At 34.0% G+C, this 20,637-nt stretch overlaps 1 protein-coding gene across 5 annotated transcripts in view; it reads left to right on the top strand.

Annotated features, from left to right (window-relative positions):
• The first annotated feature begins 1,580 nt into the window (after window positions 1-1,580).
• The window catches only part of LOC138691725 (zinc finger protein 391-like), a 49,668-nt gene continuing 30,611 nt past the window's right edge, over window positions 1,581-20,637 (top strand). For 4 of the 5 annotated variants that reach the window (XM_069814029.1, XM_069814035.1, XM_069814034.1 and 1 more), the window contains exons 1-3: window positions 1,581-1,783; window positions 7,640-7,737; window positions 16,284-16,394. In XM_069814029.1, the coding sequence (XP_069670130.1) occupies window positions 7,645-7,737; window positions 16,284-16,394 (204 nt within the window). In that variant the 5' untranslated portion in view covers window positions 1,581-1,783; window positions 7,640-7,644. The remainder of the gene's footprint in view (window positions 1,784-7,639; window positions 7,738-16,283; window positions 16,395-20,637) is intronic. The other variant, XM_069814030.1, reaches the window with a different exon arrangement.

The following is a 20,637-nucleotide window of genomic DNA, read 5'->3' as shown; positions in this document are numbered from 1 at the left end:
GGAAGGAAACTTTTTTTTTTTGTTCCTTATTCATATTTATTCCCAATACTTTTCGACTTGTGTTGTTTTCTTGTTTTTCAGATTAAAGTTACTTTTTAGGAGGGTCCATACAGTAGTAGTTGCACTTTTTACAAAATATTAAATAACTTGATTAACACTTCATATATTTTCTTCATATTTTGCACAGTTTTCTACATGATTTTAGCTTAAACTTGATATATAATACATCTAGTAACCATGGGTAAGCTACTGGCGTAGCTCTGTCGGCTAAAGCCCTTGCCTACCGATTCGGAGTTGCGTTCGGGCGCGGGTTCGTTTCCCGCTTGGGCTTGTTTCCTGGCTAGGTTTTTTTCCGAGGATTTCCCCAACCGTAAGGCAAATATCAGGTAATCTATGGCGAATCCTCGGCCTCATGTCACCAAATACCATCTCGTTATCACCAATCTCATCGACGCTAAATAACCTCGTAGTTTATAAAGCGTCGTTGAATAACCAAGTAAAAAAAACCATGGGTATGTTTGAAAGTTGAGAATTTTTCATAAACAAAAAGTGTCCAGCGTTGCCAACTCCAATTTGCAGAAATACACTATACGCTTAAAAAAAAAACCGCTAAATATAGCATAAAACCCAATAGATTCTTATATATATTTTTACATATTTAAAAATAGTAATAATAGGCTATATAAATAACTATTAAACAATTATTAAAAGAAGAGATTCTACATAATCATTATCATCGTGTTATTCTTTCTCTTTTTCTTCAATTTCAGCTGTACTTGTGGAAGTTGAAGCAACTGCAGTTTCTGGTCTGTATAATCGATCGTTCCGATTTTTTTAACAGTGTGTTCAGGCAAGTCAAAATCACAGCAATATGTAAGACACCGTCGCAGTGCAGCCTTAACGGTCAAAATTGACCGTGATACCTTTGCCCCATTCTATTTCTAATTTTGATTTTTATTATATTTATCTGCCTAAATAGCCTTTCTACTTCTGCATTTGACCAGAGAAGACAGAGCACTGAAAGTGCGAACTCAGCCCAATTCTTTTAATGGGTTCATATCTGAACATCTTTATACGGAAAAACTTCACACCAAAAACCACTGTTAAAAATGGTGTGGTGTCTCCACGTGTTGTGTATGATTCTGGGATTTCCCCTTCACTACAGACGAGAGGAATGCTAACACAGGACAAAGTCGAGCTTAGTTGTTTAAGGAAAAAACAAATTTCCATTGATTTGAACGCGGAAAAAAGTAGATTTCCCATTGCCCACCGTTCAATTATTTTTCCCCCGCGACACAGAGAGAGAGAGAGAGAGAGAGAGAACTAGATTTAGTGGGAAAACCACCGTTTTGGCGACACTGATAGTGTCTTACAAAAACATGATTTAACTGAGAAAATAATAGCCATTTACTATTTTTCCCCTTAAATCTGAGATCACTATCTAAAGATTGCTCCTCATTTAGCATCACAGCTGATTCCATACAAAATTTATAGATTTTGTAAATTTGCAGTAAAATGTGAAATGATTAAGTGTGCATATGCGTACATCTCATGCACTGCCAGTGCGATCCTTACCGGCATTTACTTCATGCGAGTAAATGGAATTTTGTTATTCTAATTTTGTTAGGTATTGTGTGTAGTTGAATATTATCAACTTGTGGCCAGTGATATAGAGGATTAAATGACAACGAATTTTTAACAGTGTCACTATCATTGGGTAAGATTAGTTTTTGTGTGCTAGCTAGAGGGGAACCAAGGTCTGAAGAAATAGTCAATAGATAAGGTGAGCTGTGTAATCAATATAATTACCTGATTTTTATTTTGGTTTGATTCTCTTTTTATAGGTAAGTTCATTTACTTTTCGTTTTGTGTAGTATTATCACATGTAGTATGTGATATACATATATGTGACTGTATATTGTATTGTGCAGTGAAATTTGTCGTATGCAGTGTGAATTTTTCAAGGACGTAAAAGATGTGTTTCTGGCCAGAAGCTTCTTTTTTATAACAATTTTGGACGACCTGTTGGCATCATTTTTAGCTGTAGAGTAAATTTTGGTTCTTGAAATAGTTGTTTATCTATATTAGATGTTGGTTGATATATTTTCAATAATTAGTATGCTAGGAAGAAGTACATTATCCTAAAACAACTCTTAATGTTCATTTATGATTCTGAATAACCATAGAGCACTGTTTCACTCTCGAGTGATTGGTTACCAACAACTGACCGTTAGTAATTTCGTGGAATTCACTCAATTTCCGTCAGAACAATAGAGTTGTTATAAGACAGTATTTACAAATAGCAGTTGCAGTTGAGGTTATGTTTAAGATGTGGTATTAGTGTTCTTGTCATTGGAAAATTAAATTTATGCGTAAAGATACGGTCTAGGTTACGGTCAAGGACAGCGTTAGATTTATTACAGAGTATGAATGAATACCAGGAAAAGTTGAGGTTATTGTAAAAAAGAGCTTTGGTATGCGAGTATTGTTATCATTGAAATATGACATTTACGTGTAAACGTAGTCCCTAGCATACGGTCCAATCCGGCGATAGAATTGTAACATTACTTACGAATAGCAGCAAAGTAAAAAAGATATATTACTAATTTTCTTGTCATTCGGAAAATGAAATTGTCTTAGAAATACGTTGTAGATACGGTGAAAGACGACAGTACAGTTGTAACACAATATTTACGTATAGCAGATGCAGATGAGGTTATGGTTAGAAAATGTGCAATATTATGAGATTATTCTCATTAAAAAATGAAATTTACGCGTAATGACGCTGTAGGTTACAGTCAAATACGATGATACAGTTGTAAAAGTATTTACGAATAGCAGAACAAGTTGAGGTTATCGTAAAAAATATCCTTTATATCTGGCATTTATCATTGGAATATGACATTCACGCTTAAACGTAGACCCTGTATTACGTACGGTCAAAGACGGTGATAAGGTAAGCGTTCACTACATCGCATCGCACTGCTCGTACGAATCGCACGCAACGGATATTTTAAGTGCAGTGCGTTCACTGTAACGGCTTCACCTCATTGCCTCATCGGATTCCCCTATCAGCTGTTTAAAACGTGACGTCGTACGATATTGACAATACTGAAAGCAGAGGAGTTGAGGTTAGGTTTATTAATTACGTCTGTTAGCGATTAGGAATTTGTAATTGCTTCATGCGTCTTAATTGGAGAGGAAGAAACGAAAGAAATATTGGTTGCATAATTTATTTGCAAGAAATGACTTGATTACTGTAATGGGAACGCCTCAAATTATATCATTCTTCGCGGTGCTGAACCCCGGACTCATTTCACCGGCATTATCACCTTCATATCATTCAGACGCTAAATAGCCTAGATGTTGATACAGCGTCGTAAAATAACTCAATAAAATAAAAATATAATTCTTCGCAATTTTCTACACGCGAAATAAGTTTTCCGTCTGCATTTTTTGGCGCGACACTGAACACGGCACAACATAAGAGGAACAGTTGACCAATTAAAATTGAGTTATTAAAGAAGGCCATGATCGCACGTATCGGAAAAGTTGCCCATCCGAGAAGCGTGGACGGATTTGCCGTGAGGCGATGCGTCCGATACGATATAGTGAACGCGGTTACATAACAATTAAAGCAAAGATTGTCTTTTTCCGATCCATGCGATTCGTCCGATGCTTGCGATACGATGTAGTGAACGCTTACCTATAGAGTTGTAACAATATTTACGAATAGTAGGCGAAGTGGAAAAGATCTGTTATTTTACGTCTAAAGACTCGCTCTTAGTTACGATCAAGCACGGCGATAGAGTTGGGATATAATAATTGCGAATAACATACGAAGTTTGAGATTATCATTGAAATATGTCATATTACGAGTTTTTCGTGGTTGCAAAATTGAATTTATGCCTAAAATTACACACGAAATTATGGAGAAAGACAGACTTTGAACACAGTATTTACGAATACTAGATTTAGTTGAGGTTATGGTTTTTATTATTATTATTATTATTATTATTATTATTATTATTATTATTATTATTATTATTGATATACTTGGAGTGTACTATAAGTAGTAGCATGAGTTGCAGTCAAGAAGTCAAAAGGAGAATAGCAATGGCAAAGGAAGCTTTTAATACAAAAACGACCTCTGGAGAAAGAACTAAGGAAGAGACTAGTGAAGTTCTTTGTGTGGAGTGTAGCATTTTATGGGGTAGAAACATGGACATTATGGCAAAGTGAAGAGAAGCGAATAGAAGCATTTGAAGTGTGGTTATGGAGAAGGATGGAGCATGTGAATTGGACAGATAGAGTAAGAAACGAAGCTGTATTGTAAAAAGTTGATGAGAAAAAATGATGCTGAAACTGATCAGAAAGAGGAATTGGCCGGGTAACTGGTTGAGAATAAGCTGCCTTCTGAAGGATGCACTGGAAGTAATAGTGAACGGGAGAAGAGTTCGGGGCAGAAGAAGATATCCAATGATAAACAACATTAACATATATGGATCATATGCGGAGACAAAGAGGAAGGCAAAAAATAAGAAAGACTAGAGAATGCTGGGTTTGCAATGAAATACTTGCTCTTGGGCAGAAGACTATGAATGAATTATTATTATTATTATTATTATTATTATTATTATTATTATTATTATTATGTATAATTACTGTAACGTTTTAGATCCCTAAAACTGTATTTTAATGCCTACTTTCGATCATTATGGAGCCTAGTTGAGGTGTCTAAAAGTTGAATAATGGCCTAAATATCCGAAGTCTAGTTATAATGTACATAAAATATAATGTATGTGTTTCCAGGCATTATTATGGCACTAATAGGTTTTTTTTTTTTTTTTTGGTAATTATGCAGAACAACTACAGAAGCGATTTTGTTATTTTTGGTGGTCTGGTAGTGTTTAGTATTGAATTTCGTTTATTAGTATGTGTATATTATGCGTAGGTCACTTACGGTTGAGGTAGAGTAGATTTTTTTAAATATGAAGTAGAATTGAACTTGGTTTTTTTCTCGTGTTTAGAAGTCTATGTTGTGAGTGCATAACTTTTAAAGTATTGTGATTTGATTGGCTGAAGCGTTGTGTGTTGTTATTGGGTGATGTGTCTTCCGGTATGATTGGATGGTTGTGGTTAAGTGATAGCTGTATGTTACGAGCTAGAATTTCTCTAAGTCGTTGGCTGTATGATTGTAGTTTTTCGTAGTTGGTGCGTGTATTATTCTTCTCTTGTAGGTGGTCTATCGTTGTGAGTTGTAATGGATGTAGAATTTCGTTTTTTGTCTGTATAGAGTTGAGAGAGGAGGATATTGTAGACTATTTCGTGAATCACGGTATTATTAAGGATTGCATGATTTTCGAAGTGTGTTGCCATGAGTTGAGAGTAAGTAAGACGGACTTGAACTTCCGTTGCGGGAGATTATACCGGAAGTATGCGAAACGGAAGAAAGTTGGTCGTTCTGGTACCTTTCTGGCACGTAGTAAACTTAGTGTTGTGGACGTTTTTCGTTTGGTTGCGTCATTGGATATTTGGGAGAATATATGTTAAAGTGTAAATATCTAATGGAAGAGAGAGTGTGTGCATTCTTTAGAGCAGCTGCAGCCCTGTACCCTACGAATTATTAAGGTAAGGTTCATCATGTTTGACATTGTTTGACGAATTTGTGAAATTGATTCAGTCTTTGTGTGGCTATTTTGGTTAGGTTACGTTAGTTTAGATTAGATTATTGCTGCTTATATTTGTCCTCTTGACAAGGAGTGAAAATTAAGGTTTTTGATAAAAAATATAGGTAATTTCCTAGAAGACGGGCAAAATCCAACATGGCTGACGAAAACTACCAAAACGTTCTGCCAACTATGAAGTTCAAATGTCACCAAACATTACAAAATCAAAGATGGAAAATTAAACATATATTCATATTTTTAAGAAAGAAAAAGCCTTTCAAAAAATGAAAATATGTTTAATTTTTCATCTTTGATTTTTATGGTGTTTGGTGGCATTTGAACTTCATAGTTGGTAGTACTTTTCTGGCAGTTTTCGCCCGCACTTTACCCCCACAAATCACTAAAACACAAAACAAAACAATATTTTATCACCTAATCAAACAAAATTCAATCCTCATTGACGTCTTCAAAGACAACCACTTCACTTGCATTATGACACAGGCTTCAAGGCAATCTGAACTTAAAGCATGCAGCCAACAAAGAACTAAACCACCACTTTGTCGTACAGTTAAGTTCACATAACTAAACCATGTATTTACACAAAATGAAATTCTCTTTGAACTCTTATTACACCTTAACTTGTATGGAGAATTCAATGAACAATTCCTTGGAATCACAGGAACAGTTTTCTCGTCAACAATCGATACAATTTTTATTCACCAGCGAAAGAACTGAACCAAAATCGACATAAAATGTAATACTCTGTTCTATGTTCACACATCTTTCACAAATATCATAAAATGACAAACTTTCAATAGGTTTACCCATCAGACACAATTTAACACCACTCACGTCAAACAACCAAGAACAACTTACTGACGTCATTATCCATTCAAAATTAACGAAAATTCTAGAACACATGATGACAACTATAACCACTGAAATCGAAGGAAAATCATAAAATGACAAACTTCCAATAGCTTTAGCCAGCAAAACAGCATAACACCACTCACTTCAAACAACCAAGAACAATTAACAACGTCATTACCCATTCAAAATTAACGAAAATTCTAGAACAAATGACAACTATAACCAATCAAATTGAAACATCATCAATGCGACACCTCGTATAAAAACATAGAACTAACATATAAAAGTCACTAAAAATCACTAACATTTAACTCTAAAGTAAAAAAGTTGGTAATACTTAGTACATCCAACCAGGTGCCCGTCTTCTATGAAATTACCAAAATATATTACATTAAGTTTTTGCAGTTTACGTTGTTTTCCTACTTTTGCTATCAAGTGTTTTTGAAAAAGGGGGTAAAAATGTAGGGTTTTTTAAAGAATAAAATTTAAAATCGCTTCTGTAGTTGTTATGCATAATTACCTTTTTTTTTATAATTTCAACGGACTTAACATACCTATCTTGTGCGATAAACTTGCTAGAACACTGTACGTATTAGGAAGAGAGTGAGATAGAGATACTATGCCTCACTCGTTCTACTAACGGAGGCATCTTGCGGCAACAGCGTACTATACAAGACCCGTAAGACCAATGCTTTTTTCTTAAGGTGGAATACTCTATAGTATATGATACATAAACAATAAATGTTTGCTTTGACCGCGAACATAATTTCATCGACACACACGTTAAGTTATAAAATTCATTTACTTTGAAAATTGACATTAATATAGACACGTGCTTTTGAATCATAGACCTCTATTGAAGAGTTATTTACAGTGTTGCTGAACGAAGGCTCTGGTCGTACACATACAATCAGCTCCATATCCACAAAAAGAATAAGTTTTTTTTTTTCCTGAAATTATTAATTCGCAAACTTATCTGTACAGTTGGCCTTAATTTCTCGCAACATTATGGCACAGTTTCTATTGACTTAACTGCACATGTAGCTATGTTGACAGCTTATAAAGAGCAAACAAGTAATTTTTTTACTCCTTTCTTTCAGTTGTAATGGATGCTATCAAGACGGAACCGAAAATGGACCCTTTGGCAGAACAATCATGTGATGACTCAGTCATGGAAGAGGCAAATTGTTCACCAGATGTAAGATCAGATTTTGCGCCCCTTATCTACTTCCTCATTTCTGTATTATTAATGACTACTCACACACATAATATACTCACACTGCTGTAGTATTTGGTAGTTGTAATCTTTATGGTCTCGATATAGGAGATCCATTTACAGATTAAGAATTCAATCCAATTTATTAAGCCATTAAACATACAGTGATAGGCTTCGTCACAAAAAAAAAAAAAAAAACATACATTTGAAAATACACATATAATTCAAAACAGTAAGTTTAATTAGAATGGAAACACAAAACATTTTGAAACTCTAAAATTAATGAAAACACTTCACTCTTATGTAATAATTGTAACTAATGTAAATAACTTTATTTATTAAAAAGCAATTTCGTATGAATTTATGTTAAGGAACTCATCTACAAAGTAGAAAGGATTAATTAAAAGCCAATTATAAAACCTAGCTTTGAAACTATTGGTTGGTAACTTATAATATTGACTGGGAAGCTTATTATATAATTTCATTCCCATGACAGAAAAATTTGTACTAGTTTTACGTAATCTACAGTATGGAATATTAATTTGTTCACTATTTCTAATTTCATGATCATATATATTGGCTATTAATGAGTAATTGTCTATATTTTGTCGAGTTAAAGGACTAGGTCATATATATATATATATATATATATATATATATATATATATATATATATATATATAATTTATGACAGTTAATATCTTGATCATTTGAAAAGAGGTCGATAATGTTCAAGATAGTTTGATTGACATAGAATTCTAATGGCTTTCTTTTGCAAAATCAACACACTCCCAATTTTGCTACCATTTCCCCAGAAAATTAAGGCATACCTAATTATCGATGAAGGCATTCCCTCTAACTTGATACAGATTATTTAAAATTTGATGCAGTCTACATCTTCCCTGACATCACGGTCTAAAAGTGGCTATGTTGAGCTATGTAAACTTTATTATTATTGAATTGTGATACAAATGAAACCAAGAGACGAACATTTTCCGTATCAAGGTATATGCTACATTTTTACATAAAGAGCCATTCTGGGCCTAAAAGGCTGTATGGTATTTAAAAAAAATTCGTATTATTACTAGTTCTAAATCAAGTTGTGTGCTTTCACGAGTATATAAACAATTACCGCTCTAATATGCTGACACGGTTTCATTGGGTAGACAGGGTCGTGCTGTGCCCTTCTGAAATGTGAGACTTTTTTAGTTAATAATAACGAAAATTAGTAAAAAACAATTCTTCACTTCGACTGGACAGACAACAGCAAGGGAAAGCGCGAAATTGTAATAGCTTCAGTATTACACTTTAACAGTGACTTTTGCATTGAAGCTGAATTGTGCTACTTTTACACGATATTAGTAATAGTCTTTGATTGTCACTCACTGAAATAATAATAATAATAATATTATTATTATTATTATTATTATTATTATTTACTTTAATTGTGGTTTTTAAGGAACCTTGACACTCATAGCCGATCTCACATAAGCCAGCCATCGTTTCCTATCCTGAACAAGATTAATTCAATCTCTACAATCATATCCCACCTCCATCAAATCCATTTTAATATTATCCTCCCATATGCGTCTCGACCTCTCCAAAGGTTCTATTCCCTCCAGCTTCCCATCTAATACTCTATATGCATTTCTGGATTCACCCATACCTGCTACATACCTTGCCCATCTCAAACGTCTGAATTTAATGTTCCTAAATACAATGCGTTCAGTTCTGCGTTGTGTAACTCCATTCTCCTGTAACTACATCCTTCTTAGCCCCAAATATCTTCCTAAGAACTTTATTCTCAAACACCCTTAATCTCTGTTCCTCTCTCAAAGTGAGAGTCCAAGTTTCACATCCATACAGAACAACCGGTAATGTATCTGTTTTATAAATTGAAACTTTCACATTTCTTGACAGCAGACTAGATGACAAAAGCTTCTCAACCGAATAATAACACGCATTTCCCATATTTATTCTGCGTTTCATTTCCTCCTGAGTGTCATTTATATTTGATACAGTTGCTCCAAGATATTGTCCACACCTGTGGAATAACGGTTAGCACGTCTGGCCGCGAAACCAGGTGGCCCGTGTTCAATTCCCGGTCGGGGCAATTTACCTGGTTGAGGTTTTTTCCGGGGTTTTCCCTCAACCCATTACGAGCAATTGCTGGGTAACTATGGGTGCTGGACCCCAGACTCATTTCACCGGCATTATCACCTTCATCTCATTCAGACACTAAATAACCTAAGCTGTTGATATAAAGCGTGGTAAAATAATGAAATAAAAAAAAATCCAAGATATTTGAATTTTTCCACCTCTTCGAAGGATAAATCTCTAATTTTTAGAGTTTCATTTCGTGCAATATTCTCATCAAGAGACATAATCATATACTTTGTCTTTTTGGGATTTACTTCGAAACCTATTGCTTTGCGTGCTTCAAGTAGAATTTCCCTGTTTTCTCTAATCATTTGTGGATTTTCTCCTCACATATTGAAGTCATCTGCATAAATAAGAAGCTGATGTATCCCATTCAATTCCAAACCCTGTCTGTTATCCTGAACTTTCCTAATGGTATATTCTAGAGAGAAGTTAAAAAGTAAAGGTGACAGTCCATCTCCTTGCTTTAGCCCGCAGTTAATTGGAAAAGGAAATTGTCGGTTGGTCCGTTGTTGCATAACTCCGTCCACATTAACAACTTGGATAATGGTGAACAGTTTTTGATGTTCGATAGTTTTAATGACCATGCCAATGATGATGAAGGTGATTTTGATCGAATAATGATACTTGCTTCGAAATTCCACCTACGAAAGCTGTCCTGAGCTACAACGTGGTATATAGACGGGACATTCCATTAGAGCTGTGCATAGAGCAACATTCAGCCTGCCTGACCTGCTTGGACTGGTGAACAGGCAAGAGCGTATTTAACCCAACAGTAGAAGCAAGTTTATAATGTTTTCGCTGTAAGAAAAATCCTAATATAAACAATAGCATGTGACTGAAATGAGGCTTTATTGGCCGCTGTTTGGCGCCATAGATACTCAGTATATGTTCCCGCCTACTGTTGTACATTCTGTTTCATGTTAAATATTTCCTGTCACTCGTCAAGTAGGCCTAACCTCACTGCTATGCATTCATTTGCTTAGGAAACATTTACTTTATAATTATTCTAATTAAAACTCACATAACTTATTATATACATTTAAGACTATTTGTTTTTCTCCGCTTTTGAGAGGGTTTCCACTCTTATGTTTAATAACCACACACACCGAGGATGCAGAAGCCATACTTCAGTACCACGTGCTAACGTGAACAACTACGAGACCAAGTGACGCCAGCTTCTTACAAGAACAGACTACCTCGGTATTACTGTTGGTATTCATCCGAGTTAATCTATACTAATAATAAATCTGTAGCCAAAATTTTTCTGGTAATTTTCGATTTTCCAAAAATAATTGGTGTTAACATGTATAATTAACCATCCTGAAACCGAAAATCGCTGTTTTGAAATTTTTGTTTGTATGTCTGTCTGTCTGGATGTTTGTTACCTTTTCATGCGATAATGGCTGAACCGATTTATATGAAAATTGGAATATAAATTAAGTTCGTTGTAACTTAGATTTTAGGCTATATGGCATTCAAAATAGTTTAAAAGGAGGGTTATAAGGGGGCCTGAATTAAATAAATCGAAATATCTCGCTTATTATTGATTTTCATGAAAAATGTTACATAACAAACGTTTCTTTAAAAATAATTTCCGATAAGTTTTATTCTTTGTAAAATTTTGATAGGACTGATATTTAATGAGATAAATGAGTTTAAAATTACAATAACAACGCCATCTAAGGCGCTGTACTGAAATAAAAACAAATGACTTCGTCTGTAAGGGGCCTTGGACAACAACAATCGAAAGCTATTAAACATAGCCTACAGAGAATGTTTCTGTGTTTGTATGAAGTAATATCGGAAGCTAATTAATTGTTTAATTATTATTTCACCAATGGAAAGTGTAGTTTCTCTAGATGGACATAATTTTACAATGTTATTACAGAACTTCTGAAACATATAGCAAAGAATATAAAGTATACACATTAAAACTAAATGATATGTCAATCTTCATTAAACAATGGTTGCATGTAATAACAATTAAGAAACATATTAAAGGTATTGTCATTGCACCAAATGATTGCTCTCTGGACCAAAATGACCGCATTTTAATTGTTTAAATAATATTTAAATTAAGTAACATATTAAACGATTTATCCTTCTATCAATACGAATGTTCCCTGGATCAAACGTCCTATTTTAATGTAGTAATTACTTTATATTTATTTCTAACAGGTGCAGCGGAGTGCATGAGTACGGCTAGTAGTACATAACAAAATATAAAAGTAGCTTTTCTTTTACATATCGTTTTACGTATGAGTGAAGTTATGTTTCATTGTATTTAACAACTAGAATTCAATTATTTATTTTCAAATAATACAAGATGATAGTTTCCAAATACGGACTATATTTTCCTGCGTCGTGTGAGTGTTTCGACTGGGAGCCAATCACGGGTATGACAGCCACGTGCTTGTGTTTACATTAGGATTTTTCTTACAGCGAAAACAGTATATGTGTTGTGTTGTAAGTCGGGTTCCACGTGAGCTTGCTCCTAGGACGGCAGGCTCTTATCATGCCTCTTCTCTTTTGTTTTACGTGTAGTTAGCCTTCACAGTCAGTACTGGATTCAATAAATAGAAAAGTTGTGTCTAAGTTAACTATCAACTGTTTATTTTATTGTTAATTTCAAAATTTATTTCCCGTAAAACTTCAATTATTGAAATAGGTCAAATAAATTCTGTTTTTAAGGAGAAAAAAATATATCCAATAGGGCCTGTCTTAACGTTAAAGGCTCATTCACAATGAAAATTAAACATAACGTAAGCGTTGACTTAAGAATGTAAACGTAAAGGCTCATTCACAATGAAAATTAAACATAACGTAAGCGTTGACTTAAGAATGTAAACGTAAAGGCTCATTCACAATGAAAATTAAACATAACGTAAACATTAACATAAGCACATAAACATATACCACAAACTTAAGTAGCCAAGGCCCATTCACAATGAAAATTAAACATAACGTAAACATAACACGTGTGTGGAAACAAACATACGGAATCAACAAAACTACAGAATCTATTACATAAAAATGGAGAATTGCACAATGACTGACGATGTAGCTATTCAATTTATGTTTCTAATAACTACAATGGCATCAGTATATGGCTTTCAACACTTGAAATCAAAGAAACGGAGATGTAAAGTAATCAACTTTTCGTCATATGATTCCATGTTGCGCGCCTAGCTATGATCACGGCCAATAGATCAAAATATTGCCTGTAGGCAAAGCCCATGAGATGTTAAACAAAAAGTGAAAACACGCTTTCCGCTTGTGTACTGTTTCCAAATCGCATAAACATAAGCATGAAAGTTTGGAGTTTGCAAATTCTCATGTTAATGTCTTATGATTAAGATTAAGTTTATGCTTATGTAATTCATTGTGAATGCTTTCATTAAATAACATGGACACAAGGTTTTATGCTTACGTTATGTTTATGTTTAATGTTCATTGTGGTAAAATCAAGAAATCATACCATCATTCACGATGGGAACATAAATATAACAGCAAACATACTTGGTAACCATGGAAACATAACAACGACGCCATTTCCTCATATTCTGTCGTATACTTCAGCGCTCCACGATTGTATTCTGTTTGCAAATCACGTAAGCATAAGCATGAAAGTTTGGAGTTTGCAAACTTTCATGTTAACGTCTTACGATAATGTTTATGTCAATGCTTATGTGAATCATTGTGAATGATCCCATTTGGTAGCCTGGGCGCAAACTTCTGTGTTTATGTTACGGTTATGTTTAATTTTCATTGTGAATGGGCCTTAAGAATCCTTCCCCTTCCACAGTAGAATATGGTCTCAAGTCTTTCGCGCACATTTCCACACGCCTTTCCACTAAAAAATCAGTTTTCAAAATATTTTACCCGTCTTGAACATTTCTTTCCACTTTACATAATATATGACGCAACATGCCTGAGGTACCTGTTTTCACTTTTAAAATCTTCCGACACGTATTGCATTTCGCAGCACCCTCTGGTTTTAGCGTTTCTTTTTCATTTACACAAGAGAATTATTTCCAGGCTTCAGATCCATTCCTATTTCCATTAACCAAACATAGTCTCCTCTCCGCATCTTAACTTGTCTTGCACTTGTTGAGAATCCATAGCCTACAGTTAAACTGAACACAGGCTTCGTAACAACCCACTGGGCTCGCTTGGGTCATACTACGCTTTGTATAGGCTAATTCACACGGGGATAGTTTACAGGAGTCAAGTGCTTGGAGCAAGTCGACTTTCCTTCAACTTTCCCCGTGTGATATGGTCGAGACAGTCAAGTTGTGACTTGGCGGCCAAGCAGAATTTGAGTTGACGACCCGTCAACTTTTGTGTCCACTTTCCCGTCACGTTACCAACTTAACTCCACCACTTCTCGCGTGTGAATGCGAACTTGTAGCAACTTGACAAGTAGAAAGTTTGTAGTTTCAGGCCTATTGTCGAAGTAAATTAATAATTATTAATAATGAGCGCCCCTAAGTGGAATTCCAACGATATCATAAAGTTTTTGGAAGTGTATGAGAAGTATGAACTTCTGTGGAATATACGTGACAAAGAATACCTCAATAAAAACAAGCGGGAGTTATTATTCCAGAAACTAGTAAGTGAACTCATGGAACAAGGTTTCGAAAACATAGACGTAGAAGTGGTTCGAAAAAAGTTTAAAACCCTTGAAACAGGACTCATTCTGATACGCTTCCTGTATTCTGCAGGATCTTCTTCAGCTAATTCTTTCAACAAGGTATTAGATGCACCGTGCATAATTCTTGTACGAATCCATTTCTTAACCCATGTTCTCTTTTCCTTTTTTTCAAGAATATTTTGTAATTCATACAATAACAAGGCGCCAATTAGCTGCACACATGCTTGAATATGTGCTGGTGGCATCTTCAGTTTCACCATACTAAAAATGCCAGTTCACTATTGATTTTTATTAACGATAACAGAATACAAGAATTTAAACACCACTAAGAATACAACATTCATAGCGCGCTTTTTTTCAAGCATGGTTTCAAGTTTAATGTCTCCGTGTGATCACAAATATAGCATCAAGTTTAGAGGCTTCAAGCACATGACTCCTGTAAACTATCCCCGTGTGACTCGGGTTTATGAGAAGGAGCGGGTACTGTCAGGCAAGCTTGCGCTCGGCCTGTTGTTTACATGGTCAAGAGCGGAATGCCAGAGTATTCTGAATGACACGGGGCAGGCAGGCTTGAAAGGGAAAACGCACAGCTCTACGTTCCATACAGCTCCAGACATATTTACACAAGTATTATAAATTTCGGACTATTTTCTTTGGTTAAACTTTCTTTTGGATTAATTATTTTGGGCAAATTAGCCAATGGACGACTTTTTCGAGGATGAAAATGCTCCTGGATGAATTGGCAGCAAACCGTGGGCAGCACGTAGTAATAGTAGTAGGTTTATTTTGCCTGGCAGAGTTAAGGCCATGAGGCCTTCTCTTCCACTCAACCAGGTTTGAATAATATACATGAAGTACAAAATTTGATTACAAAACAACACATAAGAAAATACCTTAGAAATTACATAAAATATAGTAGAAAATTACAATAATCAAGATCAGTTACATAATATAAAATTACAAATAGTCAAGATCGGTTATGTAATATATAAAATAAAGTAGAAAATTACACATAATCAAAATCAGTTACGTAACATAAGGGGAATATACACACTCACACACACAAACACACAATTTATAAGACCTAAAATGCCCGAGATAAATTCGACGATACACTTGAGATATATTATACAGTTATACACGTGGAGGGGAGTTATAGAATGAGTGTTATGAAATTGTCAGAAGTCGGTTTATGCTTGTGATTGCCTCAATTCCATGCTGTAAGAGTCCATCAGATTCATTACAAATTAATTTACATATATCTTGAATGGATACTTTGTGCTCTATCATCAACATGAACTTTGCTGATTGAATCATATGAAGAGTTCGCGGGAAAAACGAATGTCACATTTCTGTTAAGGATTATATAATGATCTAATTGAGTCTAATTTCTATAGAAAGTAAAGGAAAGGATTACTGTATTCATGGTGATAATTCTCCTTTTCACCATTTTTCATAAGAACAACATTAAATTTCCTAGTGATCCATTGAATTACATAATGACATTAACGTTAAGAAAATTATGACAGTCATCGTTTTTCCCGCGAACTCTTCCTATGTAATTTGCTTAATTCCGTGTGTTACTCGTCTTCGAAAGAACTAGGAGCTAAGTGTCAGCTTGCAGGCACTGATTTAAGGACTGCAACAAATGGATTGATCTTCCAACAAAATGAAATATTGGAAATTTGTTATACATGTGTTTTCTCTGCAGAAAGACACTGCAATGGAAAGTCACGACTCCAGCTGTGATTTCAAATGCGATGTCAAAATTGAAGAAACTAAAGACCCCATCACGTTTCCTATGATGAAGTGTGAACTGGAGGTGAGTGAAGTTTATTAATTGTGCTTTTCTTAACTATCCTCATATTGAGTCTTTAATGGTGGGTTGCAAGAACGCATTTATTCCTTTGTTAGCTGCTAACGGACAAATAAGTTCGAAAGACCCGTTGCAAGAAACATCTTTAGTGTTATTGGTTCGTTAAAGGATTCACAAACTTAGAGATCTGATTTCCCTCCTATAATAATATTTATTCCTTCGTTAGACAGACATTTTACGTACATTTTGTGTATTGGCGAGTAGTTTATATAATTTGATTAATCATAATGTTACCTGTATGAGATTCAGGCATGCGATATTTTATATAATAGGCCTATATACACGATTTTAAATTATTTTGCATATCGATGGCTAAAAAGTCTCGTATCTGTAGATTTACAGGTAAATAAAGAAAACTATTTTAGAAATTATATTCTCAAAATAGACAAACTTGTTATATATGTTTATGCTTTGCAAGATCTTCTATTCGAGAACAATATATTAGTACACTGTCCAATTTTGTGAACATGATGATAATGAAGTTAATGTAAATAATAATAATGTAAGTTACTTAAACTAAATTACCAATTTTGTAGATAGAGGTATCTCTTCTTAGCTGTCAATATACGGTAACTTGATTACTTATTTATTCATTAATTCTTCGATTCACGAAGTTATTATTTATTTCTTTATTACAGACCTAGTTCATCTTCTGACTTCGAGGTTATGTGCTCTGTAGTGTCTTTTTATTTTCTATAGAATTAATTCACTCGTACGCTATTTCTAATAAATTACAAATAGGCATATTTATCTTTCTCACTGAAACTTCTGTTCCTGATTTCTTCCTGGTTTGTATTAGTCTAAAAGCTATTTATTGCAAATTTTGACAACAATAAAAGCAATGCTTCACATCAGTCTACCAGCCGATGTTCACTTTTTATTCCTTCATGTCCTATTGCGTCACTTTTGAAATCCAAAGATGTTTGGTTAACAATCCAGTAGCTAGTGACCTGTTAAATTCCTCTTCTGCAACCCGACAATCCACTAACTTTAAAGGTCCACTAACTAATGGAGGAATACATTATTTATAGGTCTATTTTCTTGCAACCCAGCATAAGATTAAGTCAATGTAGAGTATCCACCGGCCACTGAACTAATATTGTACACTTTTGACGATGCCAATGTGCCGCTATAAATCAATTTTCAATACTTTTAACACAACCACAACATATTTAAAATCTTACTGTACCATATATAGAGAATTATTACTACATTAACATATTTAGTATATCGGGAAACATGTAAAATGTAATTATTACAAAAGTCGCCATTGCTTCTTCTTAAAATTAGTAGTATCAGTACGATCCACTTCCACTAGATGGAAACTGACACGATTGGCAGAGCCAGCAATACATGTAAACGAAATGGTACTAAGTGTGAGGAACGTTACTACAAGTGTGTAGTTTTATGTCACAGGTTAGGTTAGGTTTGATTAGGTGTGTATAATATCGCAGGTTAGGTTAGGTTTGATTAGGTGTGTAGTATTATGAGAAAGGCTAGTTTAGGTTAGATTAGGTGTGTATATTATTACTATGTTGGCAACACTGAAACCCACTGTTACATTAAAGAAATATGGCGGTATTCTTCGTTCACGCACTACGATTTTCGTATATAAGGTACGTATTTAGTGTGGGCTGGATGGGCTTACAGCTCTCCCAGTGATCACATCAGTTATCTACTACTCAAAAGGTACTTTAAATCCAAGGCATTTTCGAAGTATTTTTTATTTATTTATTAGTGGCTGGGACATAAGAAAGATTCAACACAATATTAATTTTTCTTATTATGATATAGTGCAGTGAAATACAGTAAAATTTCCCGTAACTAGCACCCAAATAACCGGCAATATCAAGACAACGGCACTTTTGACTGGGCAAATAAAAAAAGGTTAAATCTACCAGATTCCCACATTCCGGACTGTCAGTTTTGCCACATTAGCAAGTTCGCACGAACTTCTGTTTTCAGTGAATATTCTAACCTAAGATTAGTGTATTATTTATATTGTGTGATGTATTTTAAGAAGAAAAATCGACACGATTTGTATGTTTATTCAGTTATGAGCAAGTGATAGAGAAATAAGCTTCACATGGTTGCAGTTCAAACATTTGGCACCACGAAATATTAACTTTTTTTTGTATACAATGGTATTTATTTAATTATCTGGCAAAACCTCATATCCGAAACTAACCTTGGTGCCTTTGGTACCGGTTAAGAGGGATTGTACTGTATTCATTTTCGCTTCGAAGGGAATTTTCATCACGTAGTTTAGATGCAGTGGTTCTTAATGTAGCGTCATTTAAACCTTCTATATGAGGCATTATTTGATAGTCCTTAGCACAACATGTGGTATGTGAGACAAATTTTTATTTATCCAACATGAATAATACCTTCTAACTCAATATGTTTAGGATAGCAATCGTAAATCAGTTCTGAGACCTTTAAGAATATTATTTGCCTTGTCCTGCAAGCCATCATTGCATAATAATAATAATAATAATAATAATAATAATAATAATAATAATAATAATAATAATAATAATCTTTATTGTCATTGAATGAAAAACTTCACTATAGACATTGTCAAATGTTACAATCTTACTGCAATACATTTCATAGATATACAAAATAAAAATTTAATTATAAAAACAATCTAGATATTTATCAAATTACTTAATATAAAGTTAAAAGTACTATATTTACTAGATAAAAGACAGTATCAAGTACTAATTGTCATATGTTTAATAACTAATTAAGAATACTACAAACAGAGGCTAATAATAAACTTAAAAAATGCAACATAAGGTAGTGCAATTTGCTCTGTTCATTAATACATTGAAATTTAAATGTAAATTGATTTACCACTAGGTTTCATTTAAAATCTCATTATTAAAAAAAATTAAGAAACAACAACCATAACATTTAAAACTTTTAAAACTGAATTGTTTAAAAATGTATGTCAATTTCAAAGAACTCATTTATTGAGTAAAGTGGGTTTTTGATTAACCAACTGTACAATTTTGTTTTATAAATTTGAACAGGAAGAAGTTGAATATTTATAGGGAGCTTATTAAATAATTTGATTCCAATCAATTTATAGTATTTTTTTGTCACACTAAGTCTACAAAGTGGATAATCTAATAATTGCCTATTCCTCGTTGTATGATTGTGTACCTCACTTCTCATATTAAAATCTTGCAAATGTTCTTTCATAAACACTAGAACATCATATATGTACAGATTTATGACGGTTTGAATAGTTCTTATGACTCCTTTATGTGATGGTTTTCATTTCTTTTTTTAAGTTTCGGATATACCTTGTACTCTGTGCGGACTGTATTTAGCGATGATGGGACATCAGCAATCAATACATATCCAGCGTCACAAACTTTATGTAAAAAAGTAAGGGATTTATGAGCAGATGCATTTTCTTGCAAGAAGAGCACATATTTGGAAATTTGCTACAACTGTACTCAACAATCTTCTCCCCCCCCGTAACTCAGTTAATGGCAAGAGAAATAAGTCGCTGGCATAACAATTTATATTGTTCTAATTAATCTGCCATAATTATTCTTGTTTTGTCCGAAAGAACAAACTGATGCAAGTACCATAATGTTGGAGCGAAATTTCGACCACAGTTGCATCACAGTCTACTATATACAGTCGCGAAGCTCAATATGTAGTAAAAATGCAAACATGGGTAGTTGCCCACCACTAGGATCGCTACTATCGCCTCATCATCTCAGATCTCTCTCCTAGCACACGACAAAATATGTTACACTTTCGTTGTCGTGTTCTTTTGGAAAAATTAACACCTTCCTTCCATTATTGAAATATTAAATGCATAAAGTTAATTTTTTATTTTAATGAAGTATATTAAATTCCACCATAAACTCGAAGATACCTGCAAGAAATAAGTTAATATAATTTTTGTTTGTTTGTTCAAAACAAACTGAAATCTACTACAACAGCTTCACTCTTTCAAGATTATAGCGATAATTAACTATGAAACCAGTAAATATTAATTTGCATTTCTCTTTAGAACAATAATAATGGAAATATGAATTAATGCAGTAACTTACGTGTACCGGTACTTGTAGTGTAGGCTTACGTAGTTAACAAAGTGGGATGAGGTTAAGCAATAATAATCACACCGGAATTGGAAATAAAACGTGATCAATAAATTTTATTG

The sequence above is a fragment of the Periplaneta americana genome, chromosome 16 (genome assembly GCF_040183065.1).
Source record: "Periplaneta americana isolate PAMFEO1 chromosome 16, P.americana_PAMFEO1_priV1, whole genome shotgun sequence".
In the NCBI taxonomy this organism is placed as follows: Eukaryota; Metazoa; Arthropoda; class Insecta; order Blattodea; family Blattidae; genus Periplaneta; species Periplaneta americana.
Note: the sequence above shows the minus strand (reverse complement) of the source record. Positions and strands in the feature narration are given on the sequence as shown.